The sequence below is a fragment of the Glycine max genome, chromosome 14 (assembly GCF_000004515.6).
Source record: "Glycine max cultivar Williams 82 chromosome 14, Glycine_max_v4.0, whole genome shotgun sequence".
Classification (NCBI taxonomy): Eukaryota; Viridiplantae; Streptophyta; class Magnoliopsida; order Fabales; family Fabaceae; genus Glycine; species Glycine max.
In genome coordinates, this window is record NC_038250.2 from 22,897,659 (window position 1) to 22,909,794 (window position 12,136).

The 12,136-nt window shown below is 28.8% G+C and overlaps 1 protein-coding gene and 1 long non-coding RNA gene across 3 annotated transcripts; one reads left to right on the forward strand and one right to left on the reverse strand.

Moving 5' to 3' along the window:
* The first annotated feature begins 5,009 nt into the window (after positions 1–5,009).
* BZIP16 (bZIP transcription factor bZIP16) lies at positions 5,010–11,780 on the forward strand. 2 transcript variants are annotated; one of them, XM_041008818.1, is made up of 7 exons: positions 5,010–5,211; positions 8,043–8,172; positions 9,035–9,197; positions 9,332–9,407; positions 9,860–9,882; positions 10,135–10,261; positions 11,281–11,780. In XM_041008818.1, the coding sequence occupies exons 1-7, from the start codon at positions 5,077–5,079 to the stop codon at positions 11,590–11,592; spliced, it is 966 nt and encodes a 321-aa protein (XP_040864752.1). In that variant the 5' UTR covers positions 5,010–5,076; the 3' UTR covers positions 11,593–11,780.
* On the reverse strand, positions 5,047–6,469 carry LOC121173410 (uncharacterized). The gene is made up of 2 exons (XR_005888211.1): positions 5,972–6,469; positions 5,047–5,353 (listed from the first exon to the last, which is right to left on the reverse strand). It is a non-coding gene; the product is annotated as an uncharacterized lncRNA (long non-coding RNA).
* Positions 11,781–12,136: the final 356 nt, after the last annotated feature.

Genomic DNA, 12,136 nt, shown 5'->3' on the forward strand with positions numbered 1-12,136 from the left:
AGACGTCTTAGAACTAGTGCATACAAACATTTGTGGTCCTTTTCCTACAACTTGGAATGGACAACAATATTTCATTACGTTCATAGATGACTACTCTAGATACGATTACCTATATTTGATACATGAGAAATCTCAATCCCTAGATATTTTTAAGACTTTCAAGGCTGAGGTTGAACTTCAACTTGGAAAGAAAATTAAGGTTGTCAAATCTGACCGTGGTGGTGAGTACTATGGCAGATATGATGGATTAGGAGAACAACATCCAGGACCTTTTGTGCTTTTCCTCAAAGAATATGGAATTGTTCCACAATACACTATGTCGGGCAAACCTAGCATGAATGGTGTAGCATAATGAAAAAACCAAACTCTTAAGGATATGGTGAGAAGTATGATTAGTCATTCCTCTTTGCCAAAGTCACTTTAGGGAGAAGCCTTAAAGACCGTAGTTTACATCCTTAATAGGGTGCCAAGTAAAACAATTAACAAAACCCCGTATGGGTAAAAGGCCAAGTATTAAACATTTGCACATTTGGGGTTGTCCGACTGAGGCATGGCCTTATAGGCCACATGAAAGAAAACTGGACTTAAGAACAATTAGCTGCTATTTTGTTGGCTATGTTGAACGCTCTCGGGGCAATAAATTTTACAATCCCACCTTAAGATCCTTTTTCGAGACGGGAAATGCGAGATTTCTTGAGGAAGTTGAGTTTAGGAAGGAAGAGAACATAAAGAATGTTGTCTTTGTAGAAGAACCTGTTATTTACAGTGATCAAGTCCTCGTACCTATTACTGTTCAAGACATAACTCCAGTAATAGAAGACAATGTTCAAACTATTAACATTGTTCCAGAACAAGACAACAATGAGGTTCTCCCTCAAATACCTTTAGAGCAACCTCAACATCCTCAAGAAGTGTCATTAAGGAGATCCATTAGAGAAAGGAGAAGTGCAATCTCAAATGATTATATTATATTTCTCCAAGAACATGAGGATGGTGTTGGTTTAACAGAGGATGATCCAATCAACTTCTGTCAAGCTATGCACAGTTCTAACTCTCAAAATTGGATTGACACCATGAAGGATGAGATGAAGTCTATGAATGACAATGAAGTTTGAGATCTGGTCGAATTGCCTGAAGATGTGAAACGTATTGGTTGTAAATAGATATTTAAAACCAAGAAGGATTCAAAGGGTAATATCGAGAGATATAAGGCTCGTCTAGTTGCTATAGGCTTTACTCAGAAGGAAGGCATTGACCATAAAGAAACCTTTTCTCCAGTATCTTCAAAGGATTCCTTTGGTTAAATTGTGTAATTTTAAGAAAATTTGTGTAATTTTAAGACCTCCCATTAAATTTTCTTGTATTTTTTTATTAAATTGATTGAAACAACATGTTGCCAAAGTAACCTCTGTTGCGTAAGTTAATTTGATTGAATTTACATGGATGTTGCATGGAATTATTCATGCGAATTGTGCTCGGTCCAAAGGAAGACATAATTTGGCAGAATAATTACATGCTTGTGATGGTAAACATGTGGCAATTATAAATAGTGTGATTTTCCATGTGAATAATGAAATGTTCAAAGACAATCATTATTTGACCGGAATAATCATCATATAAGTTTTCCATGTGAGCAATGGAGTGTCTAAAGACAACCTTTGTTTGACAGGACTTATCACCAATGTTTGATCAATGCGTTGAGAGTACCACTTGTAGTTAGTCTTTTTCAATCCAAAGATTGATGATTAATGGTGCACTAGGTATCTTGTTTGGGTCTTGAAATTTACCATAAAGATTATTTGTGCATTGCATGTTTATTGTTCTCTTCTTTAATTGTTGTTGTTGTTACTACTATGGTTTAAATTACTCATATTACGTGAATCCCAAATCTGCATGTATAAAATTTAGAGTTTGAAAAAGGGAGTCCTAAGGTGATATATGAGTAATCTTGGTATGCAACACTAGAAGTAGTAAAGCACATTATGCGTTAATTGAAGAGAACAAGAAACTGCGTGTTTTCATATCGAAAGTCTAGAAGTTTAGAGATTATTGAGTATTCTGACTTCAATTTTTTTTAGAATGTCTTAATAGCAATCACTCCACATAAGGATCCACATTTAACCATGTTGTGGAGTTAATATTTTGCTATGAGACATCATACTAGAATTTATGATTGCTAAATTATTGTAACTGGCTTGCCTGTTGTCGCCAACATTAAGTAGCCATTGGGTGTTTATTGGGACAATATCTTAGCGGTTTTATTAAGGATTCAACTAAGTAAAAGTTTGTTGACATAAAGTATTTGGTTGTTAAATAAAGAATACAAAAAACATAGATTTGTATAGAACATATAGGAACTCATTCCATGCTAGCTAATCCACTTACTAAAGGTATGACACTAAAGTTTTTTTCACGAGCACATTGCTCATTTGGGTGTAATTCCTGATAGTACCTTAGTTTAGTGGGAGTCTTACTCATGTTCTATATCTTATGGTTTACAAACATTTTATTATTTGGATTTTTTTTGCAGAAATAAAGATGTTTATCATTCTATTCTGAGTTTGTTTTGTGTACAATATTTGTATTGCATTTTGGATTGATCTCTATAAAGAATAAAGTTTGGACTAGTTGGAAATAGACATGATTAAGATCACATTGTACGTAATTTCCATGCCGCTTATCCATATTTGATCTATGTCATCGAGTATTTGTAACAGTAATGATCATTGTGGCTTAGTCAAGCTAAATTGTGATGAAAACTGTAGTGATTTCCTGTTGTTATATGAGATTGACCAGATTGTATAAAAGGAGTCTAAAAGTAAATAACATATGATTGCGCGCCTAAAGAATTTTGTGATATAAATGTCGAAGGTTAATATGAAGCCCAAGTGGAAGATTATTAGAAATTTTATAATTCCTAATTAATTAATATGGGCTACATATTACATTATAACATTTATATTAGTTATTTACATTTAAATGAGTTCAATATAAAGTGATCTATTTAAGTGAACCCATTAGACTGCCAGAAAATTGATATGGACTTAATGAGCAGAATCCAGTTTAGCCATTAAGGGATAATGAGAACCTTAATAGGTTTAAAACCTAAGGCATGATTATGGTCCCCAATACACCAAATCAATAACAGTTTCTCATCTTCCCATCTGAAGAGAAAACGAAGGTCCCATAAAGAAGAAAGTGATTTGGTTGAGGAAGGTCATTAAACCAATTGTTCGTGACCACTATCAGATTCCACTGCGTGTTGATCAAACTCTCTATGGATCTAGGTATTCCTTAAAACCTCTTGATAATCTAACGTAATGTATTTTGGTGCTCATTTGGTATTTTATAAGGTTTATTAAAAATTTCTAACATATGTGACCTCACAAAAAAATGTATTGTCAAAAATTTAATTATTGATTTCCAAATGTAAATATATAGTTGAAGTCCTAATATGCAATAATATAAAATATTTAAAGAAATAATTTTATTGTTTGTAATAATGTTATTCAGAATTTTGATTTAAATAAAATTATCTTTTGATAAAAAGAAAATATATGTGATCTCAATGTATTTCATCATGCCAAAAATATAACATAACATGGTGTACTTGCTCTAGAAGTAACCTAAGTCTTCTCCTAAGCATATTTTTATATAGTATGAAAATTTGGGGAATTACTATCGTGGCAGGTTCTCCATAGGTTTGCCTAAGTCATAATTCTAACTATTATATATGAACTTGTTTATTTAGACAAAAAAAAATAAAATAAAGCAATTAGTTTCTGAGTATTTTAAGATAAATACTTTTTGTCCATGAAATTTGTTTTTACACATAAATCTTGAACTCATACATTTACATAAATTAGAATATATTTTTGTACATAATAAAGATGCAAAAGCACATGATTCACAGTAAACTGGAATCTGCACTCCTTCCACTTTCTCAAGGGCTCAACAAGTAATCACACGTGACAAATCTGGACCATTTTGCGAATTTCATGGTACTACGTCTTGACATCATGTGCCGTCCAATTTTATTGCTTTACTCCTTTTTCTTTTAAAAAAATTAATACTGGATGTCTGGAATCAAATTATTTCTCCTTTCTCTCTGTTCTTCTACTGTTTATAGAAATAAAAACAAACACATTTACAAAATAAAAAACTAAAAAGTTATGCTTTCTTAAGTTGCGATGTGTCTTTTACTATTTTTCTTTTGAATTTAATTAAAATATAATCTTTTATATTATTATCTAATTACATATATATTGTCGTGTATGTAAATATGTTGATAATCACTTAAAATTATTTATCATTAGTTGAAATTATAAAATAATATATTTTACATTAGTTTAGTGTATGAGGATTGAATTCTTTATTATTGAAATATTATTTTTAATTTAAAAAAAATAAAGAAATAAAAATCATAAACAAATTCATAATAAAAATTCTATTTATAAAATCTTTTACACAATTTTTTATAAGTAATAGAGAAAAAGAATAAATATATAAAATAAAAAATAAGTTGGTGGAAAATATAACAATATAAAGAATAAATGATGTATACATTAATAACGTCAGAGATTTTTAACTGTTATTCAATCATGAAAGATAAATTTTTTTAGAATAACCAATTTTAAAATTATATCAACAATAATTTTTCAATAATTGACCATATAAAATTGTTTACATTAGCTATATATTTTAAGGAATTAAATTCAAATACAAGTTATAAAATTATGTTGTAAAGGATCTGAGTAAGAAAAATACAAGTCTAAATATTACGAATTTAATTTTCCTGTATGGTAAGAAAAACTTTCATACTATTAATGAGTGAAAAATAATTTAATATATAATTTTAAAATTATTATCATAAAGTTAACAAATTTATTATAATATAATATTGAAAGACACTACTAATTTTTTTAATCAAGAAAATCTTATGAGTTGCCAAAGGCGAAATGAACTTGTCATGCTTGTGAACTTTTTTATTTTTTCTATTTATACCCATCAAACAGCTTCTCTTATTCCCTTTTCTCTCTCCTTCTACTCTCCCCCTCTTTCTCATTTTCCGGTGACATGGAGTCCAAGTGGGGTGGCGCCCCCGCCAGCATCATGGCGGCGAATTTCGACGACTTCAAGTGGATCGCCTCCATGTTCGATCCCGGAAACGACGACGTCAAGCCCTTCTCCGACGCAGCTTTCCAAAACCAGGTTAGTTAGTGCATGCTCTCATCTCACTCTCACACACCAACACTTAGAAAAACTAATATTCTTCTTCTTCGCTCACGTTGTTGTTGTAACCTTTGTTCTTCTTCCAATATTGTAGTTTATTTGGTTAAGCACTTTGTTATAACTGTTGTTCAAAGCATCAACGTCTTAATGGTTAATAACACAGCTTGTACACAACGCTTCCTTAAATAACAAACAAAAAGAATAAATAGTGCGTGCATGAGTCTAGCTAAATGGTTTTTTTTATATTAATTAGTTAAAGTAAATTTTTTATTGTTTGATGGTGTAAAAAAATTTAATAGATAAAAAATATATTCTAACAATAATTATTAACTATTATTATTCATAGTTATAGGATAAAATTTAGATAGAGTTTTTTTTTGTTTTTTTTACACAAGATATTCTCAAATCAATCGTCAAGACTAGTTTATCCTAGATGTAAAAAATATTAAAATGAATATTATCAATCTCTTTTAATAAAGTCTTATATATATATATATATATATATATATATATATATATATATATATATATAAAATAGAAAAAGGCAACATATATAATTCAATTATCTATCAAAATCTCAAACTTTATTCATAATTCTTCAATAAAATTGAAATCTCATCTTAATAATCTATATATTTTCACCTTTGATACAAACTTTTGTTACGTTAATTCTCATGAAACTGGAATTGCAATAGGAGAATAACATTAAAAATATATTAGAACTGGATCTAAGTTGTACCTGTAATTATTTTCCCTTGTTTTCAACCGGCCTCCTTTAAATTTGTCTAACTAATTGAGAAAATAGTCTTTAATTTTTTAGGAAAGAAACGATGTTGCTGAAAGGACATGGAAGTGGAACCTGGTACGAGTAGAATTATTAGCTTTGTGGACTCAAAATTTAACAGGGAAAAAAAATGAAAATTTATAGATGCTAGCTGTACGTGGCTTAGGTAGAGGAACTTATAACGTTGGGGAAATTGGTTGAGCTAAAAAAAGGCAAATGAAAAAGGTGAAGGCCACGTCAGCAGGAATTGTTTTGTGAACACAAGACATGCTTCTTCATTATTATTACTAGCTTTTCTTTCTGAACTCGTGGGAACGCAGTACTTCAGTTCAGTTCAGGGTCTATCTAGGTCTACACATTTTTTTTAATATTTTAATTTGGCATGCATCAATATGGATGTAGTATATATGGACTCGTTATTTGAAAATTGAAACGAAGAACTGTTACTCCCGTGTGATTTTATTTTCTTTATTTATTCACTTTTACTAGAACTGTACTTTTATCTATCTCTCTGTCTAGAGAGTTATATTATGAAATTAAAATTAATCTAAGCATAAATGAAAAATATTAATTTTAATTTCTAGATTATATATTATACTTTTAAGTAGACAAATATAAGGAAATAAAAGTAGTAAAAGGATGATTTATGTACAGTTTTTAAAACGGCTGTCCACTCTTGAGTTTTAATTAATGATGAGTGTTGAGTGTGTTTGATTTGGTGGTAGAAAACTACGATAGGTACAAAATTAATTATGATGAGTTCTATTTAATGTTATTCACGTATTTTCTACTGTTTTCTTCAGTCAACCTATTTTTATAAATTTATTAATGATTATTTTCAAGAAAATAACTGGAGAGATTATAATTAAAGAACTTGTTATTGCCTTATTGGGTTACATTCATAGAAACATTTTTCATCAACTTGAAACATACTGGTGACAAATATGACGAACGACCGAATTTGACTAATGGTCATATTACCAATTAATTTCACTAAATACAAGAGCACATATATCACGAATGTTTTAAGGATAATTTCTCTACAAGTTGTATAGCTTAACTTTGATCCACTCTGTTAACAGTATATTTCAGATACAGAAAATTTTGATTGCTCCTTCTCTATCCGCTAAAGAAGAAAAGAATAAAACAAAGCGATATGAGTATCCAACATAGAAAGCATTAAACCTGCCTTGCTATTATAGATAATACTAGATAGATATAGATATCCATTTTTGACACGGATGTATACGCCATTTGAAGAAAAAAGAGAAGAAAAATATAATAAATATATGAGTGATGTGATTGAAAAGAAAGAAAAAAAAGATAAATGTAAATTAAGTGTAAAAAATAAGATATCTTATGACTTTTTTTTTTTATTTTCTCTCACTTTTTTATTTTTAATTTTTTTTCTGAAATAATTTCAGACTACTAGAAAATTAAATTCTCATCCTAAATCTACTAAATTTTAAAATTTATTTTTTAATAAGTGTTTTAAGAAACCCAAAAACTTATATTTATTTCCTCCTACAAATTGTATCCACTAGGTGCTTTGCCAAATGCTTCTGAGAGAATCACACATTACTTTTTATAAAGTCATGCTGATATTGTTGCCCACGATCTAAATGGGTCCCTTGAAAAGGCTTTTTGGCTGGTGGAGGTGGAGTGTTTTTGTTTCTTCCTGGTTTAGGCTATCTTTTATATGTGCTTTGGTTTGTAGCTTTCGCAGGATACAAAACAACAAACAATAAAAGTAATGTTATTCATATACCAATGCACATAATAATTTATTTCACATTTCTTTCTTTTCTCTTTTTCTCACTTATTGTAAAATGTTATACAAATAACATTTTTATAAGAAAAATCTATTAATTAGAGTTAAGATAGCATAAAGGATAAAAGATGATATGGCAATGAAGGGAAGTCTTAAAAAAGCCAATATAGTGGTTACTAGTAACTTTAGAATTAAATTGATGATCAAAATTAAATAAAAGTCGAAGCTTATATATGTGGCCGTTGATAATTGCAGGATGCAGTAACTGCATTTTCAACTTGTGGTGGAGTAACAGATGATACCCTTGTTCGTTCCCAAAACCTCACTCCCATTCAATCCACCATTTCTGCAACTATTGATTCTCAGTCTTCCTTTTGTGGTACCGGTAATACTCTATTTAATTAGTATGCATACAAAATTTTCATCTCTTGTACAAAATATTGGTAGTGTCAACACCATGTCATTAGGAGAAAAAATATCTGAATGAAATTAAAATAGGTTTTATTGATTTTTATAATAATTACATTTAAAAAAAAATCATATTTAAGCTATGACACTAATTTTTCACTGATTTTTTTTTTTCTCTTGATTGCATAGAAGTAGAGAGGGTCAGTAAGTTACAGATTAAAAAAAAGTATTATGATATGAAATAATTTAGAGATTATTTTTAAATGTAAGCTAATAAGTTCATGTTTACTTATAATAATGAAATTACTTTATAAAGAAACTTTGAGAAATTAACTATTTAAAATAGCTTATGATTTTAACCAAAGTTTTAATTTTTTTTCAGCTGCTAGATATTTTGAAAATTTGAAATAAACACATAAAAAACTAAAAATTGATTATTTCTTCTAAAAGAATAATTCTTAAATAAAAACATCTAACATATGGACCTAAAAAGTCGTTCCTAAAACTTTTTTTTGTTAAAAGGCATTCATGTAAAATAGCTTGCGGGTTACATAATTATTGTGTCCTTTTCTACTTCACATATAAAATCTGTCTCCTGTCCTACAGTATATGATCAATTATTTGAAGTTGAAATAATGGAACACGTGCGGTATTTTTGGGGAGTGTTTTTGTTACAAAATAATGGAAGCATTACTATATACATATATATAGGTCATAGAAAACATAGTTTATGAATATATAGTTGAACATTTGTATTGAATATATATATATATATATATATATATATATATATATATATATATATATATATATATATATATTGCTTAATATATTGGCAGTTGGGAGCCCAGTGTCTGCTAACAAACCAAACGTGAGAGATAATCAAGTAAAAGGGGTCGCCACCACTACAAGTGGTTCCTCACGTGAGCCATCTGATGAGGATGATGAAGCAGGTCCTTGTGAACAAAGCACAAACGCTATTGATATGAAGCGCCTTAGAAGGTACACACACACATAATATATATATATATATATATATATATATATATATATATATATATATATATATATATGTATATATAGATATATAATCAGCATCATATTCATATCCTTAAGTGATTATCATGATTTTTCAGGAAGGTTTCTAATAGAGAGTCTGCAAGGAGGTCCAGGAGAAGAAAACAAGCCCATTTGGCTGACCTGGAGTGGCAAGTAATTTATCTAACTCTTTTTGTGTTTCACATTTTCTTCTTTTACACCTATTTACAGCCTTATAACTTTTTCAAGTTTTTTTCATCATATCATTCATCACATTTCTCACTTCTCACCCCACCCCCCCCCCCCCCCCCCCCCCTTTTGCCTTTTCTTCATTAGAATGTATATATAACCTAGAAGAGAGAAATGCTAAACACACTGATTACATTATTTAAACACTGTTATTAACTGAATTTGATTAGAAATCATAAAATCTTATAAGTATCACTTCTTGATTATTTAGTGATATTCACTGATAATTTTATAATTTTTAATATATTTTAATTATATAATAATAAAAAGTATGTTAGAAGGAAGGTATTACCTAGAAAAATGTTACTTGCACTTCTTTACCTGAAAATGTCAAACATTTTTTTTCCTTTATCTAAATCTTGCACTCTCTTTTTCAGGTAGAACGGATGTGGAAGGGGGGGTAAGCGTAGTCCTTGCCCTTCTTTCTCGATTTTTTTTACAAACTTATATACTTAAACTCTAATTTCTTATAATAAAAATAATCATTTTATAATATATTAATGGAGCAATGTATAATTTATGTTTATATACAAATTTTTTTCCGTTTTGTTATTTTAGAAATTTAATCGTGTAGGTCTTTGATATGACACTAGATTTTTTTTTTTATTGTAATTCCGTTTCCAATATGAAAATTTGAAAAATTACTTTCTCAGGTTGAACGGCTGAGACTGGAAAATGCAAACCTATTTAAGCAGCTTACAGATGCCAGCCAACAATTTCGTGACGCTGATACGAATAACCGAGTCCTAAAATCAGATGTCGAAGCTTTGAGAGCTAAGGTATACGTTCTTTAGTGTAAATTAGCCAGACATTCCACTTTCTCCCTATGTTCAGCAAAAATTTAGGGTGAGTTTATTTAAAATGAAAAAAACATTTTAAAATATGTGTTTTTTATATAAGTATTTTTTTAAATAAATAGAATTTCTATTAAAATAAGTAAAAAAAATATTTTTTAAGTATAAATAATTTTTCCAAACAGACTAAAAACATAAAAAATTATTTATTTTATTAAAATAAACAATTATTTTAACAAATAAATGTAAATAAACTAATCTTAATTGGTCAAATATTAATAACTTACTATACTTACTTCTGTCATGTCACATAGTACTATTAATTTATATTTCCTATCAAAACCAAAAGAGAGAATGTTGTGTTATTTTTAGAGATTGATTTTTATGCAGAGCTAGTGCACAAAAAAAAAAAATATTACACTATTAGCCGGTAAAAAATTATGATGGATTTGACATTTAAGTTGGTTAATGTGAAAGTTGACAAATTCATCGTATATGTCAACTTATGATTGCACGATAACACAAGTATTTTTTTATTCCATCTGGTGAATTTTATAATATATATATATATATATATATATATATATATATATATATATATATATATATATATATATATATATAAGTAGTGATATAAGGACATTTTTTAATTTTAAACATTATATCAATACTTATTTCTTTCTTTTTATTGTATCATAAATTCTATCATACATATATGAAAAATATTTAATAGACATCTAATATGTTATCTAACACTTAAAAAGAATTTTGTTTTATAAATATGATGTGATAAGAAAGAAAGAAATAAAGAAAAATAAAAAGTATTAGTCAAATGTTTTAAATAAAAAAATGACTCATGTATTGTTCATTCTTATATATTTTTCTCTCCCATTAGGTGTTGAATAGTATTGTGGGCGTTCATTAAACATTTTCATATATATATATATATGGAGTTATTTATATGCTAATTAAAGAAGCGCTGTTTTATTTTATTTTTCATTTAGGTGAAATTAGCTGAGGATATGGTCACTCGTGGCACACTCACCCCTATCAACAACCAGATTCTTCAAAATCAGAGTTCACTAAACACCCCACCTCAACTCAACACAAATAATCTACACCGCATGACACATGTTTCGCCAACCATCACCGTCCGTGGGAATGATGATGCTTCATATGGAGGTGGAATTACAGTTAGTGGACAAAATTCACCTCTTGGTGGGCTTGGAAACTTGGATAATATTCCTTGCAGCGATTTCAATAGTGGAATCAATAGTAATAATGCTGTGAGCTCTATGACTAGCATGTGGCCTTAACGTTATTCTTATTGCACCACATGACTTGTGTTGTAGTAGTACTGTCCGGTTAGATCCAACTTTATGCATGTCTTGGTTTTATTAGATTTGTGGTTATATTGTGGAAAATATTATATAGGTAACAAAAATGTGGTATCTACGTGTAAGAATCCATCTAGAATATTTAGCATGGTGTGTGTTAAATGGTTTCTTTTTTCTTCTTCTTTTTCTTTTTCTCCTTTGCATGTTACATTTAGCTAACAAAAATGAAGTGGTAATACAACTCAGTCGTGAGATTTCCAGAAATAGGCTTAGTGATACAGTAGATAACTATATATCATTGTTAATAGTTATTGCAATAATATCCCAAAATAAAAAATAAATTAATCCAAATCAATTAAATATAATGCAATTAGCGTGTAAAAAAAGGCCAAACTAAATTAATGGTTGGATTTTCAATCAAACCATATTATAATTTGACAAAATGATTTGTTTTTTTTAACACCAATTTTAAATTGAACTAGTTTTGAATTGGTTTTTAAAGTTGAATCAGTTTTGAATAAAC

Excerpts from the sequence above, each read along its gene's own strand:
- BZIP16 (XM_041008818.1), top strand. The coding sequence starts at position 5,077 with ATGGAGTCCAAGTGGGGTGGCGCCCCCGCCAGCATCATGGCGGCGAAT. Across the intron at positions 9,198-9,331 it reads GATATGAAGCGCCTTAGAAG|GAAGGTTTCTAATAGAGAGT; the intron begins GTACACACACAC and ends ATGATTTTTCAG. Across the intron at positions 9,883-10,134 it reads GAACGGATGTGGAAGGGGGG|GGTTGAACGGCTGAGACTGG; the intron begins GTAAGCGTAGTC and ends ATTACTTTCTCA.